At 34.4% G+C, this 14,690-nt stretch overlaps 3 protein-coding genes across 3 annotated transcripts; 1 reads left to right on the top strand and 2 right to left on the bottom strand.

The window, feature by feature from the left end:
- Positions 1–242: 242 nt before the first annotated feature.
- On the bottom strand, positions 243–4,322 carry LOC129949918 (activating signal cointegrator 1 complex subunit 1). The gene is made up of 7 exons (XM_056061640.1): positions 4,215–4,322; positions 3,979–4,106; positions 3,836–3,920; positions 3,640–3,764; positions 3,428–3,570; positions 912–1,054; positions 243–847 (listed from the first exon to the last, which is right to left on the bottom strand). Exons 2-7 carry the CDS (start codon positions 4,103–4,105, stop codon positions 454–456), a joined length of 1,017 nt encoding a protein of 338 aa, XP_055917615.1. The 5' UTR covers position 4,106; positions 4,215–4,322; the 3' UTR covers positions 243–453.
- A 2,015-nt stretch (positions 4,323–6,337) lies between these two features.
- On the top strand, positions 6,338–7,961 carry LOC129949847 (putative methyltransferase C9orf114). Its single transcript, XM_056061526.1, has 2 exons — positions 6,338–7,092; positions 7,160–7,961. Exons 1-2 carry the CDS (start codon positions 6,414–6,416, stop codon positions 7,684–7,686), a joined length of 1,206 nt encoding a protein of 401 aa, XP_055917501.1. The 5' UTR covers positions 6,338–6,413; the 3' UTR covers positions 7,687–7,961.
- A 71-nt stretch (positions 7,962–8,032) lies between these two features.
- Positions 8,033–10,928, bottom strand: LOC129952826 (uncharacterized). The gene is made up of 3 exons (XM_056065678.1): positions 10,772–10,928; positions 10,152–10,684; positions 8,033–8,261 (listed from the first exon to the last, which is right to left on the bottom strand). The coding sequence occupies exons 1-3, from the start codon at positions 10,780–10,782 to the stop codon at positions 8,062–8,064; spliced, it is 744 nt and encodes a 247-aa protein (XP_055921653.1). The 5' UTR covers positions 10,783–10,928; the 3' UTR covers positions 8,033–8,061.
- Between the last annotated feature and the right edge of the window lie 3,762 nt (positions 10,929–14,690).

Genomic DNA, 14,690 nt, shown 5'->3' with positions numbered 1-14,690 from the left:
TAAAAAATATTCCTCGAAAATCATTGCCTTCAACAAGTAAACTGGATACAAATATCCTTCGAGTTATGATATCAATAAATAAACGTCATGAAAACGAAGTTCATGTTTTTCAAAGGTCAACAAAAAGGAAGATTACGTGAAGAATCGTGACGACTCTACAGTGAGTAGAAGTAGTACGTACCTTAAATTATCGAGGAGTATTGCTAGCTTCAAAACTAAACTTTAGAAAAAAGTACCGAAGCTAAGTTATGTAGTTATTTTATACATATCTCCTAATTTTATTTTCATAATCCCAACCAACCTGAAGGCAGTATTTATTTTTTATTTACATTTTGCGAAAAAATTCAACTTTGGATAAAGCGCACTTAAAACATTTCAGCAGTTTTCATAAAAAATTCATCATTATTTTATAAATATTTACATAAAGAGAAAATCAAATTTGTATATAAAGTTCTATGCAGTTATTACTCCCGTTGCAATATAAAATCCATTTGGTCCAGTTGTATGCATTTGTGACAAGTGAACTTCGCTTACAGTAAATGTTCCAAATTCATAATCAGAGAATTTTTCTAAAATTGGCCTTGCATCGAATGCATTGGGGCTATCTGGATCCTTTTTAAGGCGACCACCAACATTCATAACGGTCATATGAAGTTTGGCACTATTTCGATATTCTTCATTATTAAGACGGGCTTCTTTGAACTTTTGTAATATTTTATCAGCAAGTACTTGAAGTTGTGAAGACTCGATGCAACCATATACAACATTAACAGAACTGGGGTCATCGTTCATAATTTCCAAACCACGTACCTTTACTTTAATGTGAGGCATATTGGCAAGGAATTCCCTTTAAATTGAAAGAAAAGACTTAGTAGCTTTTTAATAATTAATATAACATAATAAAAACCTACTTGCATTCATTAAATATTTGTGCAGCTTTAACTCGTTCTTCATCGTCAAGAAGTTTACACGAAGCAAAAGTTATGTGTAATTTATCTCTGCTCAAAAAGAGATCTTCATCAATGCCATAAAAATTTTCGTAAAGAATGGACTCCTGCAATTAGAAATAGAATTTCTTGTTTAATACATATTAAAAACAAAAAATAAATAAAACTTAAACTACTCGATCGATTTTTATGATTTTGTATGGTTATGGGAATAGGTCATAAAGTATTTTTCATATCGCTCTGTCATTAGAGTGTCCCTATCCTTAATTTATGTATGTATGTAAGCGATTATATTTCCAATCCATAAAAAATGCGAAAACTACTGTAGAATATCCTTTTTGTAGAGCTTTTATAAAATATTTTTGACAATCCTAATTGAACGCTTAGCTGTTTGGATGAAATATAAAACAAAATACTAAAAGAATGTCAGGAGGGCATTCGTAGCGGTTTTTCAAGTATTGCGGAGCAGAAAAAGAAACTATGTCCTCTTTGTCGATTTAAAGACTGCATTCGATACAATCGATAGAAAAACCTTGTTTTACAAGCTCTACAGCAAATTGTCAAAAAAGTACGGAAGAGTGATAGTAAACTTATATGTTTGGAATAAAACGAAGGTGTGGAATAGTGATAATCTGACTGTTTAAACACAACAAAGGTTGTAATATAGAGATGCGCCTTGAGTCCTCTTTTGATTTCATTGTTTATTGATGATTTATTGGGATTAAAAGTCTTCCATTTGCAGACGATGTTTTTGACCAACCGTTTCGAAGTATTTTGCAATTGGTGGAATCTAATGGTCAATTTAAACAAATCGGAGGCGATGATATTTAAAAACGGATCTGGCAACTTCCAAAAAACACACCAAGCTACATGATAATTATTGAAACCGTGTTTTCACCACTTTTCATCAGCGCACTTGAGCTTAACATCGATTTTTCTTTTAGAACTTTTAATATGGGTGATGACAGATTACCTAAAGTGATTGCGTTGAATATTATTCGGAGAAAAATTCATTGGTTGGAGAAGTTGGAAGAATAAGGATATTACTGTGGAATTGATTTTATTCTTAACGTTGAAGCCTGCAATAGAAAAGTAGTCAAAGATTCCCTGTATAATCTTATCGCTAAAACCGATGAAAAATGTATCGCATAAGCAAATTCTTCAGTTAAAAGAGCAACGTATAGCACTCTTTAACATAATCTTTGTGAAAGAATTTATTTTCAAAAACAAAAAAAAATATCTGCGGTTTTGAAAATAATAGAAAATATGATAAGATTGAACTGCCGAATCGTGAGGATCTGCTGATAATTTGTTCAATGTGTAATATGGCGGAAAGAGAAGAGAAAAAGCATTTCATAGGAAAATTTCTAATATTTAAAGATTTAAGAAAGACCTTTCTTGGCGGGAGTTAGATCCACGACATAATGCAACATTTTAGAAAGATTAATTAATTTTTTTTTTCCAGAATGGCTGCTTTATTTCCGAAACCTCTGCCAACCCGTTGCCTCACTGACAAGGCGTATATGTAGTCCAACATTTTTGGAATAGACATATTACTGTCTATCTCCTAAGGAAAAATGATTATCAAAAATTGAAGTTAAAGCTATTAAAGTGGCCATAATCAACTTAGAATTTCGGTTCGTGTTCGTGTACTTATCAAACAAAATTTAAAGTTGTCAAGTTATGAATAAGGAAGCGAACGTTTGAGAAATCCAATACATCTTTTTCCATAAAATGTGAATTTTAAAGTGAACACCGAAGTTAAACTTCGTGAAATCAGTTATTCCAAATATGTTCGCTTTTAGTTAAACATTCTGTTCGCTATTTTTTATTACGGCCATAATGAAAATTTACATCCTAAGATAGATAGAGTATTCTCAAATTGTTTTTTGATTGATACAATTTTCAATAATCAAATTTCAGTAAAAGCTTTAACTGAAACTCAAGCTGATTTATAAGTAGCTAAATAAAAAGATGATGTGGCATTAAACACGAAGTACAATAATAAGAAACGAACGAAATTATTCTGTGAAAAAGCCAAAAAGAGCAGAAAATTACTTAATAAATACACTCATCTGTAAAATCATTATTGAGTTTTAGAACTAAGTGTCTTATTTTTTTCGTTTCTGTTAACAACTTAATGAGAAGATTGTACTTCTAGCGATACTTCAAGTCCCATCTCTCATTCAGAAAGATATGTTAGACGACTAGTGTTCGTAGTGGGTTACGTTTATAACAAAACTTTCAGATGTTCTAGTTGAATGGCTTTAATCAATCAATTAGATTAATTCATAATCATCGTCTCAAAATATGGATTTCTTTATAAAATATTTAGTTTACAAGTCCATTTGAGGATATACAAGCTGAGGTAATCATAGACTAATGATAGCACACTGCGAACAAACTGCCCTTAAATAGGCATCGATCTTGTTTTTAAATTACCGAGAAAAGTGAAATTGCAGTTATTCCTAAAGACATACCTTCAAGTTATCAAACGCTTTCTTTATATCACCCGTGCACACAGGCACACAAGTAAAATGCGTTGCCTGGATTTTCTTTCGCAAAGACTCAGCAACTAATTCAAGCCGTCGACGTGCAGCACAAACATCTTTTCTAGATTTACCTAAAGTAATAAACTACAAAATTAGTTGCTTATTTTTCATTGATTAAATATAATCCTAGTTTGACTAACCTTTAATGGAAACCAAAGACTCTTCTGTGTCCCTAAAACCTGGAATGAAAATTTCCGTTCTTGTGTCGGATTCAATTCTCTTTTTAGTAATTCCTTTTTGTCCAATCATTCCTCCATAAAATACTCTAGAAATGAATTCAAGTTTCACAATGGAATCGAGCTCGAATGATGAAGGGAAAAAAGTTTTATATTTTACCTGGGAACATGATATGCTAATCGAAATACCGAGTTTTGTAGCTCTTCAACTTCATAAGTGTCTTCATCATCATCGTCATATAGATCTGCAAGGAAGTTTGGATAGATTAATGTCAAAATGCAAAGCGAATTAAATAAGTTAACCGTCTTCCTGATATCCTAAACTAGATGGGTCTACAGTAGGTTTTCCATAGTCTTCATCAATTATATTAAGACGATAACGACGTGTCCCCATAACCAAGATGGGCGGTGATAAGATTTCGCGGCTCATTCTGTATATAATTGTGATCTTTTAGTTCCCAGAAATAATTATAAAGGCGGATTGTAAAGAACTTAGAGTATTCAATTTGAGTCTAAAATTCGATGTTAAAACAATTTACTTGTATTTTCTGGTCTGTTGACCCACATTGATTCAATGCATTATTTTCCTTTTTATTGTCAAAACAATTCACATGAAGTTTCTGTGACATTTCCTTAAGTCAGCCAAACAACTAACAACTTTTATGGTCGAAACACATACACGCTTCAGCTTCGGCTTCGCCTCCGTTACGTTAGGCTCGCTTCGAGGTTGCTTTGAATGACATTTCTATTATTTCATCCCTCCAAAGAGCAAATATTTTGTTTGTTGACATTTTTTTACTGCTGATGAGCTGTCAGACAAAGCAAATGTTCAGAAAATTGAACTAGAGCTTCCGTTTGGAGTCACATTACGTTACATTACATTCTTTTCCTTACGATTGTCAAACAAAACGTGAGGTCGAAGCTACATTGTGATAGCATGCATTGAATTCCTATGGCTGAAATCGTAAACGTCAGGCGAAGCCGAAGCTGAAGCGTGTATGTGATTCAGCCATTAGTTGCTCCCGATTTAAGCACAGAGTTATGGCTGAAACACAAACACGCTTCAGCTTCGTCTGTGTTACGATGGTCCTGCTTCGAGGTTGCTTTAAATGACATTTCTAGTATTCCATTTCTAAAATGACACTTCTGTTTTTAGCAGCTGTTATTTTTTCTCAAAAGTTTGTTTTGATTTTTCGTGCAGTAAAAGAAATTAATTTTTAAATGGAAAATATTGAATTTATAGCGGAAGTAGCTCACAAAGCCTATAGTGGGTACGTTCAGCTCATGGAGCAAAAAGAAGAACAGACTGGAGACCTTGATGAGTCCGGTTGCTCAACCTACGGAGTTCTACAAAAATAAAACGTTTTCAATATTGCAAAAACTTACCTTTCAAGTTTTTCTAATAAGCAATGGTTATAGCTCCAAATGCTAATGTATTTCGTTTGCTGATTTTTTTCATAGCTGTTGAGCTGTCAGACAAAGCAAATGTTCGGCAAATTTGAACTAGAGCTTCCGTTTGGAGTCACATTACGTAACAATAAGTTCTTTTAATTACGATTGTCACACGTAACGTGAGGTCAAAGCTTCATTGTGATAGCATGAGTTGAATTCCTATGATTGAAATTGTAAACGTCAAGCTAAGCCGAAGCTGAAGCGTGTTTGTGTTTCAACCATTATTCACAAAGTTTCATGTTGGTAGTGTTGGGATTTGGCACCTGTCAAACTCAGTTGCTGTTTAAATTATCGCTATCATTAACATATTATATATGGACTTTTTATCTAAAAAAATCCATCTTAAAAGTGATTATACAACTTTAGCTATGATCGCACACTTTTAGGTTTGGTGGGAAAAATTATAATTAATTTTCAAAACAACCATAGTGCAAAGTAAACAAAATTCAAACATCCGGTTGAAAAGCATTTTTAAGGAATAGATGAATATCTTATATGTCCACTAGGAAAAATAGTTGTTCCTGAAACTTAAAAACTGTACACTCGTCAACAAAAATATAAAAAGCGAAAACAAAAACCAATATTTGACTAGATAAAAATTATGAATTCTGTAAAACGTAATATAGCTCGATGAGAATCATTTAAGAGCCTTGCGCATGAGAGCGAACAACGAATGAACGAATGGACGAACAAACGTGATTTTACACATTTCAAAATTCAATTTCAAACAAAAACACAATTAAATTATAAGAAACCAATTGGCACTAATGTTAGAATAATAAAATTTGCATTTTGTTCGCTAAAACAAGACAGTTTTTTAAAAACAATTTGCTACCAACGAATTGTAGTGTGGTGCTACGAACTTTATTCGCGTTCCACATGCCATCAACACTGCAACGAATAAATTGTTCGCGCTCGACTTGACCTCAAAATTATACCAATCTTGTTTTGTTTGTTGAAAAGTTTAATTATAAATTGTCAATTCGTTGCTATCTTCGAATAGAAATAAAGCTCATGTGAAAGAAAAGTCAAAATATGCGAACATCCACAGTTCGCAGTTCGTAGCTCATGTGCAAGATACTTTAAGCCGTATGTCGGCACAACTACTTGTTTTACCATATAATATATATATTTTTCTGTAGCCTGGAACGTTGCTTCGCACATGGTGGTTCGCTCGTGACAGATTTCATTGTTGAACTGTCATAACAAAAATATACTTTTTCTTACACACTTCTATTCTTGAATTTGAATGGAAGTTTTATTTAAAATTTATTTGAATTTCCACAATGTCCTCAATAAAACCAGAACAAACTAAATCATGGAAAAAAATAAACGAAGAAAGGAAAGCGATAAAGAAACAAAGAAAACAAGAAAACATTCTCAAGCAGTTGGAAAAGGCAAACAAACTAGAAGAGTTGGCAAAGTCAGCCCAATTACAAAAGATTGCCGAAAATAAGAAACCTCTATCAACTGTGAGTATTGCTGTTCCTGGTTCTATACTCGAGAATGCCCAGTCTTCCGAACTGCGTACGTATGTTGCTGGTCAAATTGCCAGGGCTGCTTGTATATTCCGCGTTAATGAAGTGATAGTGTTCGACGATATTGGAATAGCCACTGCAAAAGAAACCAAAAAGACCACAGGCGACGATGGCCAAGATCAGACGGTTAGGGGTAGTTCGCTGCAGCTAGCACGTATCCTACAGTACCTAGAGTGCCCGCAATATCTGCGGAAGTTTCTCTTTCCTTTGCATAAAGATCTTAAGTATTCCGGGCTTCTGAATCCTTTGGACGCGCCTCATCACATGCGAATCCAAAATGTATTTCTCTATCGCGAAGGTGTTGTATGTGACAAAAAGGCCAAAGAAGGACATTGTTACGTTAATGTTGGACTTTTGAATGATGTTTTGGTGAATAAGGCAATCGCTCCTGGCGTTCGAGTCACAGTTCGGATGGATTCTCTAAATGGTAAGCGTTTTCTTTCAATCTTCATTATAAATTTAAATATAAAAAAGAATTTCTTTTTCTTTTGTAGAAATCAAAACGAAAAAAATCAAAGCAACTGTTGTCAGTCCAGACGAGCCTCGCCGAGAAACTGGTATCTATTGGGGCTACTCAGTTCGTGTAGCACATACGTTTTCTGAAATATTCACAAAGTCTCCTTATAAAGAAGGCTATGATCTTACCATCGGAACCTCGGATAGAGGAACCAATGTTGTTGAAGTTCAGCCTAAATCACTACATTACAATCATCTCTTAATTGTATTTGGTGGCCTTAAAGGATTGGAAGCAGCCGCTGCCAACGATGACAAATTAAATGTTGAACCGAAGCTTCTATTCGATCATTATCTGAACGTTTTACCATCGCAAGGGTCGAGAACTATTCGAACAGAAGAAGCGATTCTGATTGCAATGGCAGCCTTACATGAAAAATTCGACCCTGAAGTTCCTGATATCGATAAAGATTTCAAAGAATTTATTCCTCAGAGTGAGGATACGTCTATGCAGCAACAGGTAGTTGGTGTTTCGGCTGGAAATGTAGATTTAAGTAAATTTGACTAAAGCATATGATTTTGAATAAAATGTTGAAAACTTAAAACTTCTTGCAAATCATAAAAGACTACAAGTAGGATAAGCACAAGAAGAGGTATATTCCGCTGTCACCTGTCCAAAAAATTGGTGCTTAAAATTAAATCTGGTTTAAATTTGGGTTAAAAATGGGTTCAACGTTCTTACAGCTGTCTTCGAATATCTTTTAAATTTAATAGACCCTAAATTCAAAAGATTATTATGTTTTAAGCGAATTAAATAAACTTCCACCTCATATTTATACATGAGTACAAAATTGTTTAATTCCAAAACCTGAGGGGAAGAGTTGTTGCCTTGCACGCAAATAACAAAAACACCCTATAATAAATTGTTACTAAAAGTTAAAATTTATTCAATGATAAATCTCCACAATTTTTCGAAAAAACTTAGTTCTTTTTCTTGATAGAACAATGCCGATTGTAGGGACCCAAAGTAGTTCAAGACAATCCGACAAAATTCAGCAGGAATTTCGACTCCCAGGATGACTGATGTAAGCCAGAATATTAAAATTACCATAAGAATAAATGATAGACATTTTCTTTGATTTTCTGAAAGGAAAAAAAAAAAACAATTTACACTTCCTCCACACAGAGATTAGTTGTCGTAATATCATATGTCCCATCGAACGAAATAGAATTTTTGCAATTCGGTCTTTATATTTTAGTTACGGCTGAAGACATGTTAGATGTACGAATCTTCTCCGAAGGGTCCTATAATAAGACCTAGCTTCATAAAGATCACTAGCTCATGTATTTATTGTAGTAGTCAAAAGGAAACGTTTAACCAGAAGCAACTGTTCCCTTCAATAATATACTTTGGTTGCACATGAACAAGATAAGTATGAATTAATTTATTTAAACAAATGCTTACATTTCGAGAAGCAAAATATTTTTACAATGTGCGTAATGACTGTACCTTTAGAAAAATTAGAAATACGAGTTTAATTAGTTCAGAACTTAAACATATTTTAAAAAATTATGAGATGATTGATTTAGGGACTTTCAAATAAACATAAATTAAATTATTTAAACTTAAAGTCGATGAAAAATCAATGTATCCAAACTGATGAGCATTCCTCGAAATGCGACTATAACGGCTGAATTGTTTGAGAGGGGGATGCAACTGACTAATACGACAGAACACTGTTTGTGAAAATACCGGTAGAACAATGGATGGCATAAAATTGGATCTTATCCAAAAGACTTGAAAGTTGTTTTAGGGACATCTGACCAAATATGCGAGTTTTGGACGAATGAAGGCTTTGTAAATTACTGCCATAACAGAAGGGCTGACAAATTTCTTACAACTTCGAAGGAATCCAAATCTTCGAGCAGCATTTTTGGCAATATTGAATATGTGATCATTCTATAAGAGGTGTTCTGTGATCAACATACCAAAGATCGGAATTTAATGAGCTTATCATACGCTGCGGTTGAAGTACCGAATCTAAAGGACAAGGATATGAATCTAGAAACGAATATGAAAAAGTGATAATACTGTCGTTAGCGAAACAGTTGAATGGATTATCCCATTGCTGGGGATAAAACTTTAAATAAAAAGATAAACCATCAAATCACCGGTGGACCTATTGCTATGAAAGCCATACTGCCGATCATTAAGAAGGTTTCTTTTTTCGATATATTTCTTATTCAGAGTTTCCATGACCTTGGAAAGAAGGGACGTAACTGCTATTGGACGAAAGTTGGAGTTGAGGAGGATTCGCCTTTTTTAGGGAAAGGCTGGTCAAATCCTATATTCCATCCGCTCGGAAAGAGACATGTAGAGTAGAAAAGATGGAAAAGCTTACGAAGTGGTTTTGCCAGCGTGAAATAGTATCTTGAGAACAATAGGGGGATACTATCCGGGCTAGCGGATTTGTGTATGTCAAAGTCTTTAAAAACTCTTAACATCTGAAATAAAAGTTCCATCGTTGGTTATTGTTGGTTTTTGTGATTTTGAAGATAATACAACGACGATCATGTTAAAACACAAAATTAGAACCATTTATTTAAACTACACCGACATTTTTAATAAAAAGGCAAGATTCTTGCCAAAAATATGTTCTACAATTCCACTGATTGATTGATTTTGGAATAGGAGAAAACATATATATAAAAAGATGAGATAGGGAGTGCCAGTTGTAAGTTCCTAAACAAAGATGAGGAAACGCCTGATCATAAAAATAAAATGAAGTCATGCCCTAAAGGATAATTTGCCTTGAATAAAGAGGTGAAAATCAGAAAATATTATTTTTTCTGATGGTATTCCAAGTACTCAAGCTCATGAAAGATAAACTTTGAGGAACAAATATAAAGTAAGAACCATATACGTGCTAGTTCTTTAGGTCGTAGAGAATTTATCTTAATTAAATTAATTCATAATTAATTCTTACTGATTCCATAGTATGAAATAGTTAAACCTCTGAGAATGGCATTCACCTGATATATATTGTTTGCTTGATTGATTATATGAATCGAAAGTTTCAATTGCCGATGATGATGTCAAATCCATAAAACTAGGTCTTAATCCTTGACCATCCCCAATACTTTCAGGTAAATTAAATGATGCATCCGTTTGAACTGCGACACACTTCGGTTGCTTCCGAGCCGATGATAATCTCTGATTCAAAATGATCTTACTTGGTTTTCGATGTTTGAATTGAGCTTTGCGACGATTTTGTTGATGAATTTTTTCATATTTTGAGGGGAATTGTTGTATACAATTCTCATATCCAACTGCTTTGAGTTCCTTAGTTGATGAATCCAAAAATGGATTGGAAGTTTGAGTCAAACTATCAAGAGCACAAGTTGTACGCTCACCAGTAGGCGATACTATCAAAGCAGTCGGTGTGCTGTGTAAGTCGCTAGAATTTGATGTGTTCGAAATCATTTTACTCTTTGTAATTGCAGGATCTTTGGAAATAGGTTTCTCTTGAACCCACGATGCATATTGCTCGTAATCAGAACTCGATCTGTAAATAAATTAAAGAAAAACTTTCAATATTGGTGTGTGTTTTTGTAGATAAATATGTTTGAGAAACAATTTATAAAAGGCTTACCTGTAGTTCATTGTTATTTTTAGTATATATGTATATTTTTTAACGAAATTTATAAATCATAGCATTGAGAAAGTGAAAATTATTTGAAATATAAAACCAAGTTACTTCTTGATTATATGTAGTAGGTATGTACTGTACATTTTTATTACAAGAACCTACCTAGTGGAAGGAACAGACAGTTTTCATTGAAAATCCATGTAATTAGGTTTAACTGAAGGAATTGGAGGAAAGGTTTGAAAGGCCAAGTGAACTAATGTTTGTATCCTTTTAAGACAATATCAAATTATACAGCGTTATTCATTTTGCAATTAAAAAGTCAACGTAAATAAAACACATATAAAATATTTTTTTTTTTCCAAGACAGTTATTTCCTTTTTATTATAAAGTTTGTGGCGAGCATCGATTATTGGGAGGTAAAAAAGTCGTCTATCATATGACCATAATGCTCCGAATTAACGGTGACAGTCCTTCCATCGTCGTTTACGAAAAAGTAAGGTCCAATCACATCTCCGGACCAAATAACGCATGGAAAAGTGATTTTTTGTGTATGTATAATGGCCTCTCTTTATTTACTTGAGTAATTTCAGAACCTCAAATACGACAATTGTGTTTACCAGTATCAAAATACCCACTGAGTAAGAAATGTGCTTCGTCGCTGAAGAAATCGCCGTTCACCGCCTGTTGTTTAAGCAACCATTCGATGTATCTACGGCCGGCGTTGTCAATTATCACCTGGGGGATCATTCCGTAAAACGATAATCGCTAGGCGATAGCGTTTCGACGATAGTCTCACTTCACGTAAGACGAAAATCGTCAAAGTGATATCGTCAAAACGATAGCGTTTGCACGATAGCTAAGTCTGCTATTAATTTCCATTGATAACTAAGCAAATTGAAGTAAAAAAGTTTCGGTGAAGTTTAGTTTTGTTACAAAATGAAAATAAAAACTCAAAAAATACAATGAATTCGGTTACGAAGAAAATAAGAGATGAATAGGACCTTCTATCTATTCTAACCCATATGTAAGCATTTTTTTATATACAAAACATTAGTAATCTCTCTTATTTGTTGTTAAATAAATCAAACAATTGTAGTCTTGGAGTTGAAAAAGAGGACTTTACTGATATTATAAACAATAAATTTTTGTCGTTCTACATACAGTAGCGAGCAAAAAAAATGCAAACAGTCACACCAAAATCAATTATTATTGCTTTATCTTTCGTAACGGTAAAATTTTGTTTTTCCGTTTCGGATATGTGTACCCATTGTGTAGGCATTCTGTTTATAATAGCAATATGTAATTGGTCTCTCTCTAGTGTTTGCAAATTTACATTTAGTTAGAAAAACATAATTTTACTGAGAGCGAAAAAAATGCAAATGGCAAATATGACTAGGAAGGTAGGTACATAAAATGTATTCTTTGGTTTCAATTAATTAGAATATGCAATTAATAGAAGCAACTATCGATTGGATGCAAGAAAGCAATAATTAACGCTGCTAACAACGGAAGATTAATGCAGGATATCGCTTTGGAGTTTTGTGTAGCAACATCAACAATATCGCGTATTATATCCCGATATCGGGAACAAGGGGATATCAATCGCAAAGTGGGAAGTGGCCGTCCACGCAAAACAACTTCCAGATTAGATCGTGAGATCATAAGACAGGTTAAAGTTAATCCCTTTAAAACTGCAGTGGAAGTTACTCAGGACTTGAATGAACATTTTGATGTTAACGTAGGGGTACACACAGTTAGGCGACGATTAGTGGAGTCAAAACTGTATGCAAGACGACCAGCTAGAAAACCATACATCAGTTCCATCAATAGGAAGAAACGGCTAGATTTTGCAAAGAGCAATGGACAAAAGTTTTATGGAGTGATGAGAGCAAGTTCAACTTGTTCTCGTCAGATAGCATTAGGTATGTGCGAAGGCCCCCGGGACAAAGGTACAGCCCTAGATATCAAGTTCCAACAATTAAACATGGGGGAGGGTCAGTAATGGTGTGGGGTAAGCAATTTAAAATATTCATGAAATCAAATTTGTAGTTTGGCTTTTTCAAAGGCTCATTTTCTCGTCAAGGCGTGGGCCCGATTTGTCAAGTAAGCGGCCGGATGAATGCCCAAATGTATAAGGGCATTTTAGAAGACCATATGCTTCCACATTTGCGGACGAATATGCCTGAAAGCAGCTTATTTCAGCACGACAACGACCCAAAACACACCAGCTGTTTGGTAAGAAACTTCTTAGAAGAGAAGAGGGTTCATGTTTTGAACTGGCCAGCACAATCTCCCGACCTCAATCCCATAGAGAATTTATGGGATCATGTAGATCGGGAGATAAGAAAGCGAAATCATTCAAATTGTACCGAGTTGATGGAACAAATAAGGACTGAATGGGAACAAATACCTGCGAGCTATTTGGTGTCCTTGATTGACTCAATGCCTAAAAGGTTACGCGCCGTTATTGCCAATAAAGGTTTCGCAACAAAATATTAAAATATTTAAGTACAAAATTTCTTCAAAAAAGATGAATAAATCCGTTATTTTTAAAATTTTCCACGAATTTGCATTTTTTTTGCTTGACGTAAAATCCAAGTTTAGGAACATTTTTTACAATTACTATTTTCATGGAGTAAGATTGGGTAAAATTCAAATCTGTTTAAAGAAAAAAATTAATTTGAACATTTTATGCTAAATTTCAAAGTATTATAATCTAAAATGACTTAGTTCTTGCTAAAGATTGTACCAACTTTTTCGGTTGCATTTTTTTTGCTCGGTACTGTACATACATAATGTATATTATGTACATACATTCAATATTAAAATTTGCTGTAACTATTGAAACTTTGTGGCGAAGGAACATTGGTATATTCGAGAGGAAACGTTTTTAGTATCGTTCTTGCACAAAGCACTAATCCAAATTAGTTTTGGAAACAAAAAATATTTTTGAAGCCAAGTTATGTTCCCTGTGGATAAAATGAAGTCTTCACTTCCTTCCCTTGGACCAAATTGGGTTTATTACTGCAGCTGATTTACAAAAATATCAGACATCGGACAAACGTTTTGATATTATAGTTTCATCTTCGGCGTCAACAAATGAAAACACAAAAAGTAAAAATAATAATAACATCATAAAATAGGTGGCATGTTTATTAACAATACATTTTTTTGCAAATTTAAAAAATTTCTCATAGAGAAAAACCAAGTTTAATAACATTTTTAAGCTATTGAACAAGCATTCTCTTTAGTTGAGTCCATTTTGACATTTGGAATATACTCAACGAACTTATACTGAAAACGATTGAAGGAGACGGTAGTGATAAAGTTACGTGAAGCAAATTATTGACGATATCGTTAATGATAATCGTTTTAACGATTATCGTTTCGAAAATTACGGAATGACTCCCCTGGCTTCAGGTGTTGCGTGAGCTGGACTTTATATGGATGTAGATGTAGATCCAAATGCAAAATACGCCTTAATGTGCCGTAAGACAGTCCTAATTCCTCACAACGACGAGGATTCGACACGTCGATGCACACGCAGAGGCCTAACAATATCTGTATCCAATCCTTACTTACTTACTTACTTAAGGTGACGCTACAGTCCGGGGCGGACCTGGGCATCAACCAACATGCGTCTCCAGCCAGCTTGGTCCCTAGCTAGCTGCCTCCAGTTACGCACGCCAAGTTGGTTGAGGTCCTCTCCCACCTGGGTGCGCCACCTGAGTCGCGGTCTTCCTCTACTGCGCCGTCCCTCGGGATTGGATTCGAAGACCTTCTGGGCTGGAGCGTTGATGTCCGTCCGCTCTACATGACTTAGCCATCTAAGCCGTTAGACTTTAATTCTGCTAACTAGGTCAGTGTCGCTGTACAGCCCGTACAGTTCGTCGTTATATCTTCTCCTCCATTCTCCATCTAT

Source organism: Eupeodes corollae, chromosome 3, assembly GCF_945859685.1.
Source record: "Eupeodes corollae chromosome 3, idEupCoro1.1, whole genome shotgun sequence".
Classification (NCBI taxonomy): Eukaryota; Metazoa; Arthropoda; class Insecta; order Diptera; family Syrphidae; genus Eupeodes; species Eupeodes corollae.
This window is presented reverse-complemented; position numbering and strand designations above follow the sequence as displayed.

Coding starts and splice junctions, on each gene's coding strand:
- LOC129952826 (XM_056065678.1), bottom strand. Junction 8,262..10,151: donor AAGCAAACAATATATATCAG/GTGAATGCCATT, acceptor TTTTCCTTTCAG/AAAATCAAAGAAAATGTCTA.
- LOC129949847 (XM_056061526.1), top strand. CDS start 6,414: ATGTCCTCAATAAAACCAGAACAAACTAAATCATGGAAAAAAATAAAC. Junction 7,093..7,159: donor TCGGATGGATTCTCTAAATG/GTAAGCGTTTTC, acceptor TTTCTTTTGTAG/AAATCAAAACGAAAAAAATC.
- LOC129949918 (XM_056061640.1), bottom strand. CDS start 4,105: ATGAGCCGCGAAATCTTATCACCGCCCATCTTGGTTATGGGGACACGT. Junction 3,765..3,835: donor TTAGCATATCATGTTCCCAG/GTAAAATATAAA, acceptor ATTCATTTCTAG/AGTATTTTATGGAGGAATGA. Junction 3,571..3,639: donor GTCTTTGGTTTCCATTAAAG/GTTAGTCAAACT, acceptor TTATTACTTTAG/GTAAATCTAGAAAAGATGTT.